Source organism: Cherax quadricarinatus, chromosome 46 (assembly GCF_038502225.1).
Source record: "Cherax quadricarinatus isolate ZL_2023a chromosome 46, ASM3850222v1, whole genome shotgun sequence".
In the NCBI taxonomy this organism is placed as follows: domain Eukaryota; kingdom Metazoa; phylum Arthropoda; class Malacostraca; order Decapoda; family Parastacidae; genus Cherax; species Cherax quadricarinatus.
In genome coordinates, this window is record NC_091337.1 from 20812789 (window position 1) to 20833714 (window position 20926).

At 40.4% G+C, this 20926-nt stretch overlaps 1 protein-coding gene across 9 annotated transcripts in view; it reads left to right on the forward strand.

The window, feature by feature from the left end:
• Positions 1–20926, forward strand: part of LOC128696749 (tudor domain-containing protein 7B) — a 462427-nt gene that overhangs the window by 273738 nt on the left and 167763 nt on the right. For all 9 annotated transcript variants that reach the window (XR_011393213.1, XR_011393212.1, XM_070094599.1 and 6 more), the window contains one exon: positions 5022–5149. Coding sequence is in view for 7 of the 9 variants with exons in the window: in XM_070094599.1 (XP_069950700.1) it covers positions 5022–5149 (128 nt within the window). In the remaining 2 variants the exon portion in view is untranslated. The remainder of the gene's footprint in view (positions 1–5021; positions 5150–20926) is intronic.

Below are 20926 nucleotides of genomic sequence, written 5' to 3' on the forward strand. Positions count from 1 at the left end.
AGAATTAGCTGAAAATAGGGCTCAAAGTGGGCGAAATCGTCTGTTCATAAATATCACAAAGGTTGCTAACTTTGTGAGAGCGTCATTCCATAAGTTTTCCATCAAATTTCGTTCTTTTGGTGTCATTACCATCGGGAATAGTCTCTATCATTTCACAAGAAAAAATTTTTGTTTTTTCTCTCAAAAATTTTTCGACACCAGGAGACACCTCAGGATTTGGGGTTGCGACATTCAAAGGGTTAATGGTGAGCAGATTTAGACTTTTGAAAATTAGTGGAGTATGCTGTCAGGAGTGGGAATTTGTTATTCTGAATGCTGCCTTTTGCTTGGTTATTAGTGGTCTTAAGTGATTTAATGTTGATTCCCATGCTCAAATTCCATATGTGAGATAAGGGTAGAAGAGTATATGATACAGTGCCAGGAGAGCTGGTTGTGGAACATAGTACCGTATCTTTGATAATATGCCTACGGTCTTAGAGATTTTCTTGGTGATTTGTTGTATATGTGTCTGGAACTTGAGGCTACTGTGAAGTGGATTCCTAGGAATTTTTCCTCTGAGAGTCTTGAGATGGGTGATCCGTTTAGTGTTATGTTAACTGAAACATTTGCAGCCTTGTTTCCAAACTGAATGAAATAGGTTTTGTCAGTATTCAGGGTAAGTTTATTAGTCATCATCCAGGCAGATATATTCTGCAATTCAGCATTGACAGTGTTGGCAAGTATGACTGGGTTTGGGTGGGAGAAGATGTATGTAGTGTTATATGCAAATAATATGGGTTTGAGTAGCTGCGATGCATTCGGTAAGTCATTGATGTAGATGAGAAAGAGGAGTGATCCAAGGACACTTCCCTGTGGGACTCCTACTGTAATTGGTTGAGTGGAAGAGTTTGCACCATTTGTGTACACATATTGGCTTCTGTTACTAAGGTATGACTTTAGGTAGTTGAGGGAGTGGCCTCTTATACCATAGTGTGTTAATTTAGTGTACAACAGTTCATGGTTGACTGTATCAAAAGCTTTACGTAAATCATTGAAAATTCCCAGTAGGACTTATTTCTTTTCGAGAGCAGTATATATTAGTTCTAGCATGTGTATGATAGCATCATTTGTGCTTTTATTATTCCTGAATCCAAACTGACAGGGGTTTAGTATGTTGTGGGAGACGAGGTAGGAATAGATCCATCTATGAATTAATTTTTCAAAGATTTTAGAGAGCACTTGGTTCAAAACTCCCCATGCACTCACTCAACATTTCCCCAAATCTCTTTTTCTCCTCTACTTTTCTCTCTTGTTCAGGTGTATAAACACTTATTATAACCCACTTTTCACATCCAACCTCTATTTTACTTCATATAATCCTTGAATTTATACATTGTGTGACTTTGTAAATGGTCCAAGTCAGACCGAAATGTAGTCGTAAACTCCTCTCTTCTAAATGCGGATTATTTGTGTAAATAAATGATTACAAGTTTATCCAGTCAATAAATGTACAGTACTGTACAGTACAAAAAAAAAGTTTTCCAGTACATTGACTTGATTACTCAATAATGATACAGGTGCAGTACATGTAGTGATGTTATATAGTTACTCACCATTAATGTAGTCAGCTGAAAGCACACTGGGCCTGAAGAATGTTGTGAAGCATAGAATAGCATTATCCCCTTGACTGTCACAACCCCAAATCCTGAGGTGTCTCCTGGTGTCGCAAAAAAATCCCCCCCCTCCCATTATTTTTTCTTAGGAAATGATAGAGAATCTTTTCCCGATTGTATTGACACCAAAAGAACGAAATTTGATGGAAAACTGACGGAATTATGCTCTCGCAAAGTTTGTGACCACGGCGATATTTACGAATCGGCGATTTTGCCCACTTTGAGCCCTACTTTTGGCTAATTCCATTGTTCCAGTCGACCAAACTCATAGCTATTTCTTTAGAACTCCATTTTTTCTATCGATTGAGTATGAGAAACTGCCCATTTACTGATTTCAACTACCCAATAACGTGGTGAGAAATTTGCAATTTTGCAATTTAGCGAAAATTAAAAAATATTACTACAGTGGACCCCCGCATAACGATTACCTCCAAATGCGACCAATTATGTAAGTGTATTTAAGTAAGTGCGTTTGTATGTGTATGTTTGGGGGTCTGAAATGGACTAATCTACTTCACAATATTTCTTATGGGAACAAATTCGGTCAGTACTGGCACCTGAACATACTTCTGGAGTGAAAAAATATCGTTAACCGGGGGTCCACTGTATTTCAAAGTAGGGTCCAGAATGAACAATGCAGACATTCCTGGCTCTAAAATAACATTTTATTTGTTCATCAGTCACGTCTCCAGGCCCCTCTGATATTACTCTTGCTTTCTATTTTGAATTTTTATTCAAACAAAAAATAGAATACTTACTGTTATGCAGACTACTGCAATATTGTAATAATTGTATAAATAATGTCAACCCATTCATGACTGCATATTACAATGGCTACTTGGACATTTATTGGAAAATGACATCATTTGTTTACTTTTGAACATTGGCAAAAATCAAACATTTCCCCTACTTTGAGCTCCATTTCAAGGTTCTTTTCATAGTAAAACCAATCAAAATCACGTCTATTTCTATAAAATGTTTTCCATTATATCAAATGAGACCAAGAAAGCAAGAATACAACCATAAATACTATACAAAAATAGACCATGAATTTGGCATTTTAATTAAAAAAAAACGGTGTTAGTTTTTTTTTCTCATGCACTTCGTGCTGCAGGACTTTTTTTATATGGTGCACACTGACCACACAGACCCATTCTCTCACATGTGGGCCTACCAGCTTTCTCCTGCTTGATTTGAAGCCGCTAGAATTTACGAGTATATATACGTCAAAAATGGTGGCTCGTAAGATGTATATATACGACCGAAACAGTCAAAGGGTTAATTTCTGGAAGACGATGCTGGGGAAGAAGACATGGTATCGTCGACACTTGTTGATGATTCAGGAACAGGCGCAGGCTTCTTCAGGAAGATAGCAAGTCTTGACTGGACAGTTTGCTGTTGCTTTTCATTATAAACTTCTTTATATCATGCAAGAGCATCCTGTATTTGTCTTTCAGATTTTGCAAATCTCTCATAACTAATTAACATTTTTCCTGTCATATGCAAACCTCTATTGAAACAAGCAAGTGCCTCTTCCAATTTTTTGTTGTTGTGAACTTAATTGGTGTGTGGGGTATAACTTCTGTTTCCTCTGCCTCTGCTTCCTTATTTTTTGCTTCCTCCAGTTCTGTCAGCTCATAATTGAAAGTTCTTCAGACTCAGTACCAACATGCTGATGAAGATCTTCATCCATTTCTAATTTTAGCTGTCTTCCAAGCAATAAAATGTTGTTATTTCATTAACAGCAGAATTTCTGTTAAAGCCTTTAAGCAGGTTCACAGGTTCACAAATGCCTTAAAAACTTTCTTCCATATTCCAATCATATATTGCTTTGTAACTTTACATGCTGCATCACTGTTGCACTATTGTTAAGTTGAAATATTGTAAGCTGAACCATCGTAAAGTGAGGAGCATCTTTATATACCGAGCAAACATAATTGCTTTGGTATAAAACTTTTTGTTGTGTGACTTTGAGACTGACCTGGTGTTGGATATCATTGTCAGTGCTGAGAAGAGCACACTGGATGATGCCAAGCAGATGTTGGGCATTTCCGATGATTATGTTTGGACGATGATGGAACCATACTTTGGGAAGGGCTATACATTGTTCACAGACAACTGTTTTACAAGCCCTATGTTGCTGATTTCCTCTGTGTGAAAATACTGATGTGTGTGGGACAGTGAGAAGAAATAGAAAACATATGCCAAGATTTACTTGGGGCAGTGCTTATGGTGCAGTGCAAGTGTTTCATGCCATTGCCACCATGACATTACTGTGGCATGACAAGTGGGATGTGATGTTACTGTCAACTTTCCACAAAAACAAGATGGTACAAACAGACAAGGTGAACAAGGACACCATTAAACTCATTATAAAGCCAGCTGCCATCATCGACTATACCACACATATGTAACCTTTAAACGAGTGTATCATGTAAATAGTGTTCATTGAGTGTGAGTGTAGGAGTTGCAATTATTACATGAATTTACATTTCCACTGCTCACTGCCTACAATATGTACCAGATAAAACCAGGAAATGACTTCCATATGTTGACTTTACCCTAATGATCATAAAGCAGATTGTAAGAAAGTGCCATGAGTGATCTGTACCTACCCCTCAGGAGTGACCAAAAGAAAAAGCATCTGACCAAGTGCAATCTAACAGTCACTTCCTCATAACTCTACCATCTACCCAGAAAAAGAAGAAGTATTTTCAGAAAAGGTGTGCTGTGTGTGCCCACAGCACAAGACGGTGACCCCTACAGCGAAAAGACACGATACGTATATGAGCAGTGTGGAGTGTCACACTTTCTGACACTACTTCAAGGAGTTTCTTACATTTGAGCACTTCTAAAAACATTGCTGGCACCTATAAATATTTTATTTTTTTTTGTGGTAGCAGGGATGTGTAGACCAATGGCATGACAATTAAAGAGTTGAAGACCATGCCTCACACTTATGTAAGTGTTTTGGAGCCACTTTACTCGTGTACATAAACAGTTTTGGTTCCTTCTTTCCACAGATTCCCTAACACACTATCTAATGTTTTTCTCATCTAGTCAGTAGTTTGCATCATCTTTTAATAAACCCATCTGCTGACATATCCAGTCCCAAATATCTAACTGCATTAAACCTTTTCATACTTCATTCTACCAATCGGGTACTAAAATAAATAAGAATACATAGGGGTTTAATGTACAATAATGTAGTGTTTATAAGTATGATAGCATTATACACATTACTATAGATTAGAACTGTTAATATCAGTGCAGGTAATGACTGGTATTAGGTGAAAACTTTTATAAATATGAGTCAGTATTAACATTATAGAATGTTTTATGATGTAAAGAAAGTAATGTCTTTTTCAGATCGAACAGCAGAGATGCTTGGGGAGGATGTAAATATTGACCTCACTCGATTGTATTTAGCGCGCTTCAGTGAAGATGGGGAGTGGTACCGAGCGGCTCCGAGGAGTAATGTTGATCCTGATGGCAAGGTGTTGCAAGTTGTTTTGTATCTTAACCTCCTTTTATGCAATTTTATTTTCATTTCAGTTAGGTAGAAATGGGCAAGGAAACAGTGAGGGTATACATTATACTGTACTTTTTTTTCACATAGGACATTAACACAAGATGTATATGTGCAAAACCTTGTGTAAAAAGTTACATCCCCCCCCCCCTATTGGCCATTGTCCACCAGTCTATGGTAGTCCAGAAAAGAAAACATTTACAGTCACTCATTCAGTTGCTTTCTTGCAAGAAATGTGTGGACATCACACTTTAAATGCTTATCTAAACTTGACCATTCCCACCCATTGTTCAGAGAACATTCACTATACCTCCCATATCCAACTCAAGTTTGGCTAGCAGTTCTCTTGAATTTTTCCATAAATGTTATCTTCCTCATGCTCTGACAGCATGTCAAATCTCATAAGCCATTTGTCTCCACTCTTGTGTCAGTTACTGAAAAGAAAAAGGAAGTTCTATAATATGGTAATTATTAAACAGTAACCTAACTCTTTCATTAAGTAAACTTCTTTAACTAGTGAAAAAGAAAGTTGGCATAAGATGAGGGCGTACTTTCTGGGGAAAGATGGTATTTGATAGTTTATAGTTTATTCCTTCCATAGAAAATGGGCATGGATTCCTTCCAGAGTAAATGGGTAGACTCGTATACATAGTGGCTATTATAATTTCACTTATTCGTCTTTCTTACACAGTTTTCTTCTTTAGACTAAACTAAGAGGATTTCTCCATCTTAATTTTCTTGTTCCTTCTTACTTATTGTTAAAGAAGTGTTTGGAAATGGCGAATATTACATTTCCATATGCCTACAGGGATGTTTTCTGTGCTGGTGCGATAGCTGGCCACTTCAGAGCAAAAGACAGAAATGAGTCACAAAATATGAATTGCAAACTGGCAGAAACAGATTAGGTGAAGGCGCAGTAGGAGAGGGCCTCATATATATAACTATATACTGTATTTTATGGCAAAGTTGCTCCAGTGTCGAGGATGTCCCCCAATTCTGATTCGCTAAATTTTGGAAAGAAAGATAAATGGTACTTCAGCCTCTTAAGGTGCTGGGGAAATTTTTGAAACTTATTTTTGAAAAAAAAAAGTGTCTTCGACTTTGTAAAATGTTGTAATTCGTTGAAAGGGACATTGGAAGATTGTCAAATTAAGAAATAAATCTCATGATGGCATCAGTGGTAAAAAGTAGGTCAGAGGATCATTTATATAACACAACCTGAAAGTCTTTATGTATTGGCCAATTCTAATTTATTGATCATCAGTGCTAGGTAAACCACTGTAGTAAGTTTCAGTTGAGTACAGTTCCTACCAAAGACTACAGAGTTTTCAAGTGAAACAATCATATTTTTTCCTTGGTACCAGACACTGTCACATACCGTCTGCCATTTTTTTTTTCAGCAAACCGGCAGTATCCCACCAAGGCAGGGTGGCCCAAAAAGAAAAAAACGAAAGTTCCTCTTCTTAAATTTAGTAATTTATACAGATGGAGTTACTAGCCCTTTGCTCCCGGCATTTTAGTCACCTCTTACAACACGCATGGCTTACGGAGGAAGAATTCCGTTCCACTTCCCCATGGAGATAAGAGGAAATAAACAAGAACAAGAACTAGAAAGAAAATAGAAGAAAACCCAGAGGAGTGTGTATATATATGCTTGTACATGTATGTGTAGTGTGACCTAAGTGTAAGTAGAAGTAGCAAGACGTACCTGAAATTTTGCATGTTTATGAGACAGAAAAAAGGACACCAGCAATCCTCCCATCATGTAAAACAATTACAAGCTTTTGTTTTACACTCACTTGGCAGGATGGTAGTACCTTCCTGGGCGGTTGCTGTTTACCAACCGACTACTTATGACAAAAATAAAATAACCATGCAAATTAGAGATTTATAAATTTACTTAATGTAAAATTTAATTTCAACATTTAAAATTTGCTAGATTTCTAGGTTACCTTTCATTGGTAGCCATTTGACAGTAAATAGTTAGTTTTCTTAATGTTTCTGCTCTTCAGAGCTTGGGAATATATTTAATAATTAGATAAATTATGATATATTAATTTATATTTTTATTTTCTGTTTTTTAACCAGTTTCTATCACTTATTTTCACATAATATTAATTTGCTGTACAAATATTACTCATGTATAAGGCAGTACTAACATCAGTGTTATTGGGTTAAGTAGCATCATTTCATGTAATGTAACTTATGGAGTTCTTTGCATTAGGTAATTAATTTTCAGTTGTGTGTGCACATGCATGTGTGCTCACATGTGAAGATGTATATATGTAAGCATGGATATAACCTATAATGAAACTATGGATACTTATTTGATAAAACTTGTCTTGTATGTAAATATTTAATTAAAAATTTGACATATTTGTCTGCACGAGTCTTCTTGTTTTGAATGTGTGAAGTTTCTTAAAGGATTACAAAGCAATTTATTTTATGCAGTGTAGAAATATGTAGCCACCAACTTTCACAAAGTTAACAGTGAATGTAATATATTTATACTAGAAGTAATCTCAGATTTATACTTTTGTGTATAATGAATTTTTTTAATTGTATGATAGTTTTTTCTCTAACTCACCAATGGGTTCCCACTGTATTAAGGTCCCCCCATCCTCAAAAGAGGAAAAACGTTCATTATCATTCATTCAACTCTTTTTTTTTTTACCAAAAGAATGCCGACATCACAATTCAGATGCCCTCTGAACTGCATCACCTGTATCCCTCTCTCTAGAGTGTAGGCATGATCATGTATCTAACACCTCAGGACTCAAGTCAAGCTAACTGGTGTACCCTGAATCCTTTCTCACACTTCAACAGCACGTAAGGTTACAAAAATTATTTGCCTCGGCTCGTTTCAGTCTAAAACACACACATGAGAATCTCTCTCACTCCTCAACATTTCTAGCATTACCCTTATCACTGTTACCTTCCAACCTGGATTTATACATATTTGTCAACCTATCCCTCTCCATCCTCTCTGTATGTCCAGATCACCTCAACTCTCTGAATTATGATTTTACTGTGACTTATCCACATTGTCTTTAAGCTCTACACTCTGAATTCTCAGTACAGCCACTCCTCACTTAACGACAGAGTTCTGTTCCTAAGACCACGTCATAAATGAATTTGTCACTATGTAAGGAGCATACTACAGTGGAACTTCGACTTACGAGTGCCGCACCATGCTAGTTTTTCAGGGTACAAGCAATCTCTTGGTCGATTTTTTGCTTTTGGATACGAATGAAATTTCAAGATGTGAGAGGGCCTCAACGGAGGTTCCATGATGCTGGTGAGGGGCTCTGGCTCTTGATCTAGGGAATTGGATCTGTGCTCAAGTTGTGCGAATGATAAGAAAGAGGTGATTGTGGATGTTATGAATGAGAAGAAGCTGGATGTCCTGGCTTTAAGTGAAATAAAGCTGAAGGGGGTGGGAGAGTTTCAGTGGGGTGAAATAAATGGGATTAGGTCAGGAGTAGCCATAATGATGAAAGATAAGTTATGGCAGGAAAAGAGGGCATATAAATGTATTAATTCAAGGATTATGTGGAGTAAAATAAGGGTTGATGTGAAAAGTGGGTTATAGTAAGCATTTATGCACCTGGAGAAGAGAGAAGTGTGAAGGAGAGAGATTTTGGGAAATGTTGAGTGAGTACATGGGGAGTTATGAACCAAGTGTGAGAGTACTTTTAGTTGGGGATTTCAATGCTAAAGTGGGTAAAAATGTTGTGGAGGGAGTAGTAGGTGAATTTGGGGTGCCAGGGGTAAATGAAAATGGGGAGCCTTTAATTGAACTATGTGTAGAAAGAGGTTTGGTAATAAGTAATACATATTTTATGAAAAAGAGGATAAATAAGTCTACAAGGTATGATATAGAACGTAATGAAAGTAGTTTGTTAGATTATGTATTGGTGGATAAGAAGTTGGTGGGTAGGCTTCAGGATATTTATGTTTATAGAGGGAGAACTAATATATTGGATCATTATTTAGTTGTAGCTACAGTTAGAGTAAGAGGTAGATGGGACGAAAGGAAAATGGAAACAACAGGTAAGAGAGGTGAAAGTTTATAAACTATGAGAGGAAGAAGTTAGGGTGAGATATAAGCAACTATTGGCAGAAAGGTGGGCTAGTGCAAGTATGAGTAGTGAGGGGGTTGAAGAGGGTTGGAATAGTTTTAAAAATGCAGTATTAGAATGTGGGGCAGAAGTTTGTGGCTATAGGAGGGTGGGTGCAGGACGAAAGAGGAATGATGGGTGAAATGATGCAGGAAAGGGTGTGATAAAAGATAAAAAGTTAGCTTATGAGAGGTTTTTACAAAGCAGAAGTGTTATAAGAAGAGCAGAGTATATGGAGAGTAGAAGAATGGTGAAGAGAGTGGTGAGAGAGTGTAAAAGGAGAGCAGATGATAGAGTGGGAGAGGCACTGTCAAGAAGTTTTAATGAAAAGAAGAAAATAATTTGGAGTGAGATAAACAAGTTAAAGCCTAGGGAACGAATGAATTTGTAAGTTAAAAACAGTAGGGGAGTTAGTGGGGGAGAGCTGGAGGTATTGTGTAGATGGAGGGAATATTTTGAGGAACTTTTAAATGTCGACAAAGAAAGGGAGGCGGTCATTTCATGCACTGGCCAGGGAGGTATAGCATCCTTTAGGAGTGAAGAGCAGCAGGATGCGAGTGTCGGGTAGGTGCATGAGGCATTACGTGGAATGAAAGGGGGTAAAGCAGCTGGAACTGATGGGATCATGACAGAAATGTTACAAGCATGGGGAGATATTGTGTTGGAGTGGTTGGTATTTTTGTTTAATAAATGTATGGAAGAGGGGAAGGTACCTAGGGATTGGCAGAGAGCATATATACGTAGTTGCTTTATATAAAGGGAAGGGGGACAAAAGAGATTGTAAAAATTATAGAGGAATAAGTTTACTGAGTATACCAGCAAAAGTGTACAGTAGGGTTATTATTGAAAGAATTAGAGGCAAGACAGAGAGTAGGATTGCATATGAGGAAGCAGGCTTTAGAGTTGGGTAGGAGATGCGTAGATCAAGTGTTCACATTGAAGCATATATGTGAACAGTATTTAGATAAAGGTCTTAGACAGGGATGTGTAATGTCACCATGATGGTTTAATATATTTATAGATGGGGTTGTAAAATAGGTAAATGCTGGGGTGTTTGGGAGAGGAGTGGGATTAAATTATGGGGAATCAAATACCAAATGGGGGTTGACACACATACTTTTTGCTGATGATACTATGCTTTTGGGAGATTCTAAAGAATAGTTGCAAGGTTAGTGGATGAGTTTGGGAGGGTGTGTAAAGGTAGAAAAGGTATTTGGGCATTGACTTCTCAGCGGATAGGTTTATGAAAGATGAGGTTAACCGTAGAATTGATGAAGCAAAAACGGTGAGTGTTGCGTTGAGGTATCTTTTATTTTTTTATTAACACATCAGCCGATTCCCACCAAGGCAGGGTGGCCCAAAAGAGAAAAACTTTCATCATCATTCACTCCATCACTGTCTTGCCAGAGGGGTGCTTTACACTACAGTTATAAAACTGCAACATTAACACCCCTCCTTCAGAGTGTAGACACTGTACTTCTCATTTCCAGTACAGTGTCTACACTCTGAAGGAGGAGTGTTAACCCTTTCAGGGTCGGCTGGCCCTCTCCCAAACCTGTTCTCAGGGTCAGTAAAAATTTGAAAAAAAAAAAAAAAAAAAATCTTATGGAAAGATAGGGTTTTATTTTCAAAAATTTATAGGCTTAAAAAAAAATTTTTTTTACCATCACTACTTACCAAGATATGGAGGCATGAAGCTGAGAGAAATTGAACCATATAGGGCAACAATCGCCAACTGCTGGTCACCCGGTAATAGTTTATTTTGCTTTTTTCTACTTTTTCTTTTATTTTTTAATATTTTATTTTTGCAAGTAACTTTTATGGCTTCTGAGACCAATATAAAGACTACTGGTATATATTCACTCATTGTATACTACTCAATAACAGCACAAACTTTGCTGTCATTATATTGTTTGCAAAACATGTTTACACAAACCAACAATAAAAAATGTTGTTTATTACCATTTTTCTATCAATTGTATACTCATATAAAGTCACTGGACAGGTTCCTATAACTACAAGAGGTTCTGAAAGCTTGTAGTAATGTGGGGGTGGACTTGTAAATATGCTGAGTCACCGGTGTCATGTGTCACAATGATGGATCATACCACCCCTCACTAACCCTCACTGCCTTCCACAACATATCCCTTCCACCCCACACACCTACCTTCCTTCATTCCATCCTCTCATCTCTTCCTGCCTACCTTCCCTCATCCTTCTTCTCATCTCTTCCTACCTACTTTCCCTCCTTCCTTCCTTCCTTCCTTCCTTTCTTCCTTCCCTCCCTCCTTCCCTCCCTCCTTCTCTCCCTCCTTCCCTCCCTCCTTCCCTCCTTCCTCCTTCCTTCCTTCCTTCCCTCCCTCCTACCTTCCCTCCTTCCTTCCCTCCCTCCTCTCCTTCCTTCCCTCCCTCTCTCCATCCTTCCCTCCCTTCTTCCTCCCCTCCTTCTTTCCCTCCTTCCTTCCCTCCTTCCTTCCCTCCTTCCTTCCTTCCCTCCCTCCTTCCTTCCCTCCCTCCTTCCTTCCCTCCCTCCTTCCCTCCCTCCTTCCCTCCCACCTTCCCTCCTTCCTTCCCTCCTTCCCTCCCTCCTTCCCTCCCTCCTTCCTTCCCTACCTCCTTCCTTCCCTCCTTCCTTCCCTCCCTTCTTCCTTCCCTCCTTCCTTCCCTCCCTTCTTCCTTCCCTCCTTCCTTCCCTCCCTCCTTCCCTCTTTCCTTCCTTCCTTCCCTCCCTCCTTCCCTCCCTTCTTCCTTCCCTCCCTTCTTCCTTCCCTCCTTTCCCTCCTTCCTTCCCTCCTTCCTTCCCTCCTTCCTTCCTTCCTTCCTTCCCTCCTTCCTTCCTTCCTTCCTTCCCTCCTTCCCTCCTTCCCTACCTCCTTCCTTCCCTCCTTCCTTCCCTCCCTTCTTCCTTCCCTCCCTTCTTCCTTCCCTCCTTCCTTCCCTCCCTCCTTCCCTCTTTCCTTCCCTCTTTCCTTCCTTCCCTCTTTCCTTCCTTCCTTCCTTCCTTCCTTCCTTCCCTCCCTCCCTCCCTCCCTCCTTCCTTCCTTCCTTCCTTCCTTCCTTCCTTCCTTCCTTCCTTCCTTCCTTCCTTCCTTCCTTCCTTCCTTCCTTCCTTCTTTCCTTCCCTCCCTCCCTCCCTCCCTCCCTCCCTCCCTCCCTCCCTCCCTCCCTCCTTCCTTCCTTTCTCCAAGCAACTTTTCTGGCCTGTGAGACCAATATAAGGTATATTGAATGTGTATTCACTCGTTGTCTGTTAGACAGTAACCGCACAAACAGTCATTATATTGTTTACAAAACATGTTTACACAAACCAACAATAAAAAATATGTTGTTTATTACTATTTTTCTATCACATATATGCACACACAGTCACTGGACACTTCCCAGAACTGCTACAGCTTCTGTAAAGCTCGTAGTTGTTGTGTGGAGGTGGACTTGTAAATATGCTGAGTCACCGGCCTAGTTAGTGTCACAATGACAACTAACACCACCACTCACTGCTTGTCAACACCCATCTCTTCCTCCCCACCCCACCAACCCACATGGAAATAAGTCCCTGTCTTAATTTTTTGAGTTATCCTAGGTTGATGGTCTCCTTCCTTTCTTCCCTCCTTCCTTCCCTCCTTCCTTCCCTCCTTCCTTCCCTCCTTCCTTCCCTCCTTCCTTCCTTTCCTCCTTCCTCTCATCTCTTTCTTTCATCTCTTCCTTCTTTCCTCCCTTTCTTCTACCTTCCTTCCTTCTTTCCTCCCTTTCTTCTTCCTTCCTTCCTTCCTTCAGGTTGGTTTCCTGGGCATTGCTTTTGGTCACAAACTTCTCAAAACCATGAAATTCATCTTCACTGATACTTCCATCTGTGTTTGAACTCTCACTTGGGAACAAAAGAGCCCCAGTTAGCCGAGGAGTGAGGAGTTTCTTACCACTAGACATGGTGAGCAAGGTGTAATAAAATGGCTTTCCCACAATACACCACTGGGTCCCCGATTTTTTTTATACCCCACACACTGACCATGGAGACCCATTCTCTCACATCCAGGACTACCAGCCTTTTCCTGCTTGATTTGAGGATGCTAGAATTTATGCGTACTAGTACAGCACCTAGTACGGCACCAACCCATAAGCCGTACTAGTACGGCACCAACCCTGAAAGGGTTAATGTTGCAGTTTTATAACTGTTGTGTAAAGCACCCCTCTGGCAAGACAGTGATGGAGTGAATTATGATGAAAGTTTTTCTTTTTCGGGCCATCCTGCCTTGGTGGGAATCAGCCAATGTGTTAAGGTATCTGTGGAAACTAAAAACGTTATCCATGGAGGCAAAGAAGGGAATGTATGACAGTATAGTGGTCCCAGCACTCTTATATGGATGTGAAGCTCGGGTTGTAAATGCTGCGGCACGAAGGTGGCTGGAGGCAGTGGAGATGTCCTGTCTAAGTACAATGTATGGTGTAAATGCAGTGGATCCCCGCTTTATGATCAGCTCCCAATGCGACCAATTATGTAAGTGCGTTTGTACGTGTATGTTTGGGGGTCTGAAATGGACTAATCTAATTCACAATATTCCTTATGGGAACAAATTCGTTCAGTAATGGCACCTGAACATACTTCTGGAATGAAATAATATTGTAAAGTGGGGGTCCACTGTATTATGCAAAGAATTCGGAGTGTGGAATTTAGGAGGGGATGTGGAGTTACTAAAAGTATTAGTCAGAGGGCTGAAGAAGGTTTGTTGTGGTGGTTTGGTCATTTAGAAAGAATGGATCAAAGTAGAATGACATGGAATGCGTATAAATCTGCAGGAGGAGGAAGGTGGGGTAGGGGTCATCCTCGAAAAGGTTGGAGGGAGGGGTAAAGGCGGTTTTGTGAGCAATGGGCTTGGACTTCTGGCAAGCATCCATGAGCATGTTAGATAGGAGTGAATGGAGACGAATGGTTTTTGAAACCTGACAAGCTGTTAGAGTGTGAGTAGGGTAATATTTTGTGAAGGGATTCAAGGAAACCGGTTGGCCAGACATGAATCCTGGAATTGGGACCTCAAAACTGATGTATCTGACCGCCTCTGCATAGAGAGTGATTGTGTGAGTGATGATGAAAGTGTTGAATGATGATGAAAGTATTATTCTTTATTTTGTGGGTCACCCTGCCTCGGTACGAAACGACCGATGTGTAAATATATACAGTGGACCCCCGGTTAACGAACTTTTTTCATTCCAGTAGTATGTTCAGGTGCCATTACTGACCGAATTTTTTCCCATAAGGAATATTGTGAAGTAGATTAGTCCATTTCAGACCCCCAAACATACACGTACACACGCACTTACATAAATACACTTACATAATTGGTCGCATTTGGAGGTGATCGTTAAGCGGGGGTCCACTGTATATATATATATGTACAGTGGACCCCCGAGTTTCGGCAGCCTCGACTTTAGTGAAATTCGACCTTCGGCGAGTTTTTTTTTGGGGGGGGGGGAATTTGGCCTCGAGTTTCGTGAAAAGACTCGTGTTTCAGCGACCGTCCGGTACCCGTCCGCCCGTCACCGCGCACACCTAGCCAGTCTCCCACGCCATTCATGCTCAGTGTGCCATTGTTTACCAACACGTGACCATCACGCCGCAGGTTCATTCAATACATTTCATAATAATCCATTGGTTTTTGTGCTTGCAACTGCTAAATAAGTCATCATGGACTCAGGGAAAGCTAGTGCAAGCCCCTTGGTAAATAAAGTGAGGAACACGATCCAGAGGGATTTTGATGGGGATGTGGAAGAGTTGGTGGAGGACCACAGGTAAGAGCTAACCACTGATGAACTGCAAGAGCTTCAACTGGAACAGCATCAGACCACAGCCAAGGAACTTACTTCAGAGGAGGAGGAAGAGGGAGTGGATGAGGTGCCTTCTTCAAAGATTAAGGAGATTTGTGGAATGAGTTGCAAAGTTTTGTTGAAAAGTATCACCCTGACCAAGCTGAAACAAGCCATATCTGCAACATGTACAATGACAGTGTTGTGTCCCACTTCAGGGAAATCTTAAACGCCAGAAAAAAACCTCTCTGGACAGATACTATTTTGTGCGACAGGGATCCAGTGACTCTCAAGTTGTTCCCAGTGGCATTAAAAGAAGTAGGGATGTAACCCCAGATAAGGACTTGCTACCTAAAGTCCTAATGGAAGGAGATTCTCCTTCCAAACAATAGTGTACACCTTCCTCCTATCCCCTCCTCCCGTCTTCCATCCACCCAGAAGTCTTCAGTAAAGGTAAGTGTAATGTTATTATTTTTTTAAATGAATGTACTTGATTTCTGATTGTTTTCATTATGTAATTCTTTATTTAATTTGAAAAAAAAAAATTTATTTCAACATTTTTGGGTGTCTGGAACGGATTAATTTTATTTCCATTATTTCTTATGGGGAAAATGGTTTCGAGTTTCGTGAATTTCGACCTTCGGCAGGCTCTCTGGATTATTCACGAAACTCGGGGGGTCCACTGTATATGTATGTATCTATGTATGTGTGTATGTATGTATGTGTGTATGTATGTACTCACCTAGTTGTACTCACCTAGTTGAGGTTGCGGGGGTCGAGTCCGAGCTCCTGGCCCCGCCTCTTTACTGATCGCTACTAGGTCACTCTCCCTGAACCGTGAGCTTTATCATACCTCTGCTTAAAGATATGTTTGGATCCTGCCTCCACTACATCGCTTCCCAAACTATTCCACTTACTGACTACTCTGTGGCTGAAGAAATACTTCCTAACATCCCTGTGATTCATCTGTGTCTTCAACTTCCAACTGTGTCCCCTTGTTACTGTGTCCAATCTCTGGAACATCCTGTCTTTGTCCACCTTGTCAATTCCTCTCAGTATTTTGTATGTTATCATGTCCCCCCTATCTCTACTGTCCTCCAGTGTCATCAGGTTGATTTCCCTTAACCTCTCCTCGTAGGATATACCTCTTAGCTCTGGGACTAGTCTTGTTGCAAATCTTTGCACTTTCTCTAGTTTCTTTACGTGCTTGGCTAGGTGTGGGTCCCAAACTGGTGCCTCGTACTCCAATATGGGCCTAACGTAAACGGTGTACAGGGTCCTGAACGATTCCTTATTAAGATGTCGGAATGCTGTTCTGAGGTTTGCTAGGCGCCCATATGCTGCAGCAGTTATTTGGTTGATGTGCGTTTCAGGAGATGTGCCTGGTGTTATACTCACCCCAAGATCTTTTTCCTTGAGTGAGGTTTGTAGTCTCTGGCCCCCTAGACTGTACTCTGTCTGCGGTCTTCTTTGCCCTTCCCCAATCTTCATGACTTCGCACTTGGTGGGATTGAACTCCAGGAGCCAATTGCTGGACCAGGTCTGCAGCCTGTCCAGATCCCTTTGTAGTTCTGCCTGGTCTTCGATCGAGTGAATTCTTCTCATCAACTTCACGTCATCTGCAAACAGGGACACCTCAGAGTCTATTCCTTCCGTCATGTCATTCACAAATACCAGAAACAGCACTGGTCCTAGGACTGACCCCTGTGGGACCCCGCTGGTCACAGATGCCCACTCTGACACCTCGCCATGTACCATGACTCGCTGCTGTTTTCCTGACAAGTATTCCCTGATCCATTGTAGTGCCTTCCCTGTTATCCCTGCTTGGTCCTCCAATTTTTGCACCAATCTCTTGTGTGGAACTGTGTCAAATGCCTTCTTGCAGTCCAAGAATATGCAATCCACCCACCCCTCTCTCTCTTGTCTTACTGCTGTCACCATGTCATAGAACTCCAGTAGGTTTGTGACACAGGATTTCCCATCCCTGAAACCATGTTGGCTGCTGTTGGTGAGACCATTCCTTTCTAGGTGTTCCACCACTCTTCTCCTGATAATCTTCTCCATGATTTTGCATACTATACATGTCAGTGACACTGGTCTGTAGTTTAATGCTTCATGTCTGTCTCCTTTTTTAAAGATTGGGACTACATTTGCTGTCTTCCATGCCTCAGGCAATCTCCCTGTTTCGATAGATGTATTGAATATTGTTGTTAGGGGTACACATAGTGCCTCTGCTCCCTCTCTCAATACCCATGAGGAGATGTTATCTGGCCCCATTGCCTTTGAGGCATCTAGCTCACTCAGAAGCCTCTTCACTTCTTCCTCGGTTGTGTGCACTGTGTCCAGCACATGGTGGTGTGCCCCACCTCTCCGTCTTTCTGGAGCCCCTTCTGTCTCCTCTGTGAACACTTCTTTGAATCTCTTGTTGAGTTCCTCACATACTTCATGGTCATTTCTTTTTGTCTCTCCTCCTTCCTTCCTTAGCCTGTGTGTATGTGTGTGTGTATATATATATATATATATATATATATATATATATATATATATATATATATATATATATATATATATATATATATATATATATATATATATATATATATTTCTTTTCAACAAGTCGGTCGTCTCCCACCGAGGCAGGGTGACCCAAAAAAAAAAAAAGAAAATCCCCAAAAAGAAAATACTTTCATCATCATTCAACACTTTCACCACACTCACACATTATCACTGCTTTTGCAGAGGTGCTCAGAATATAACAGTTTAGAAGCATATACGTATAGAGATACACAACATATCCCTCCAAACTGCCAATATCCCAAACCCCTCCTTTAAAGTGCAGGCATTGTACTTCCCATTTCCAGGACTCAAGTCCGACTATATGAAAATAACCGGTTTCCCTGAATCCCTTCACTAAATATTACCCTGCTCACACTCCAACAGATCGTCAGGTCCCAAGTATCATTCGTCTCCATTCACTCCTATCTAACACACTCATGCACGCTTGCTGGAAGTCCAAGCCCCTCACCCACAAAACCTCCTTTACCCCTTCTTTCCAACCCTTTCGAGGACGACCCCTACCCCTCTTTCCTTCCCCTATAGATTTATATGCTTTCCATGTCATTCTACTTTGATCCATTCTCTCTAAATGACCAAACCACCTCAACAACCCCTCTTCTGCCCTCTGACTAATGCTTTTATTAACTCCACACCTTCTCCTAATTTCCACACTCCGAATTTTCTGCATAATATTTACACCACACATTGCCCTTAGACAGGACATCTCCACTGCCTCCAACCGTCTCCTCGCTGCTGCATTTACCACCCAAGCTTCACATCCATATAAGAGTGTTGGTACTACTATACTTTCATACATTCCCTTCTTTGCCTCCATAGATAGCGTTTTTTGACTCCACATATACCTCAACGCACCACTCACCTTTTTTCCCTCATCAATTCTATGATTAACCTCATCCTTCATAAATCCATCCACCGACACGTCAACTCCCAAGTATCTGAAAACATTCACTTCTTCCATACTCCTCCTCCCCAATTTGATATCCAATTTTTCTTTATCTAAATCATTTGATACCCTCATCACCTTACTCTTTTCTATGTTCACTTTCAACTTTCTACCTTTACACACATTCTCAAACTCATCCACTAACCTTTGCAATTTTTCTTTAGAATCTCCCATAAGCACTGTATCATCAGCAAACAGTAACTGTCAATTCCCATTTTGAATTTGATTCCCCATAATTTAATCCCACCCCTCTCCTGAACACCCTAGCATTTACTTCTTTTACAACCCCATCTATAAATATATTAAACAACCATGGTGACATTACACATCCCTGTCTAAGACCTACTTTTACCAGGAAGTATTCTCCCTCTCTTCTACACACCCTAACCTGAGCCTCACTATCCTCATAAAAGCTCTTTACAGCATTTAGTAACTTACCACCTATTCCATAAACTTGCAACATCTGCCACATTCCTCCTCTATCCACTCTATGATATGCCTTTTCTAAATCCATAAATGCAATAAAAACTTCCCTACCTTTATCTAAATACTGTTCACATATATGCTTCAATGTAAACACTTGATCTACACATCCCCTACCCACTCTGAAGCCTCCTTGCTCATCCCCAATTCTACATTCTGTCTTACCTCTAATTCTTTCAATTATAACTCTACCATATACTTTTCCTGGTATACTCAGTAAACTTATTCCTCTATAATTTTTACAATCTCTTTTGTCCCCTTTCCCTTTATATAAAGGGACTATACATGCTCTCCGCCAATCCCTAGGTACCTTCCCCTCTTTCATACATTTATTAAACAAAAGTACCAACCACTCCAACACTATATCCCCCCCTGCTTTTAACATTTCTGTCATGATCCCATCAGTTCCAGCTGCTTTACCCCGTTTCATTCTGCGTAATGCCTCACGTACCTCCACCACACTTACATTCTCCTCTTCTTCACTCCTAAAAGATGGTATACCTCCCTGGCCAGTGCATGAAATTACCGCCTCCCTTTCTTCCTCAACATTTAAAAGTTCCTCAAAATATTTTCGCCATCTACCTAATACCTCCCTCTCCCCATCTACTAACTCCCCTACTCTGTTTTTAACGGACAAATCCATTCTTTCCCTAGGCTTTCTTAACTTGTTTAACTCACTCTAAAAATTTTTCTTATTTTCATTAAAATTTCTTGACAGTGCCTCTCCCACTTGATCATCTGCTCTCCTTTTGCACTCTCTCACCACTCTCTTCACCTTTCTTTTACTCTCCATATACTCTGCTCTTCTTATAACACTTCTGCTTTGTAAAACCCTCTCGTAAGCTACCTTTTTCTCTTTTATCACACCCTTTACTTCATCATTCTACCAATCACTCCTCTTTCCTCCTGCCCCCACCCTTCTATAACCACAAACTTCTGCCCCACATTCTAATTCTGCATTTTTAAAACTATTCCAACCCTCTTCAACCCCCCCCACTACTCATCTTTGCACTAGCCCACCTTTCTGCCAATAGTCGCTTATATCTCGCCCGAACTTCCTCCTCCCTTAGTTTATGCACTTTCACCTCCCTCTTACTTGTTGTTGCCACCTTCCTCTTTTCCCATCTACCTCTTACTCTTAACTGTAGCTACAACTAAATAATGATCCGATATATCAGTTGCCCCTCTATAAACATGTACATCCTGGAGCCTACCCATCAACCTTTTATCCACCAATACATAATCCAACAAACTACTTTCATTACATGCTACATCATACCTTGTATATTTATTTATCCTCTTTTTCATAAAATCTGTATTACTTATTACCAAATTTCTTTCTACACATAGCTCAATTAAAGGCTCCCCATTTACATTTACCCCTGGCACCCCAAATTTACCTACTACTCCCTCCATAACATTTTTACCCACTTTAGCATTGAAATCCCCAACCACCATTACTCTCACACTTGATTCAAAACTCCCCACGCATTCACTCAACATTTCCCAGAATCTCTCTCTCTCTCCTCTACACTTCTCTCTTCTCCAGGTGCATATATGCTTACTATAACCCACTTTTCACATCCAATCTTTATTTTACTCCACATAATCCTTGAATTTATGCATTTGTAGTCCCTCTTTTCCTGCCATAGCTTATCCTTCAACATTATTGCTACTCCTTCTCTAGCTCTAACTCTATTTGAAACCCCTGACCTAATCCCATTTATTCCTCTCCATTGAAACTCTCCCACCCCCTTCAGCTTTGTTTCACTTAAAGCCAGGACATCCAGTTTCTTCTCATTCATAACATCCACAATCATCTCTT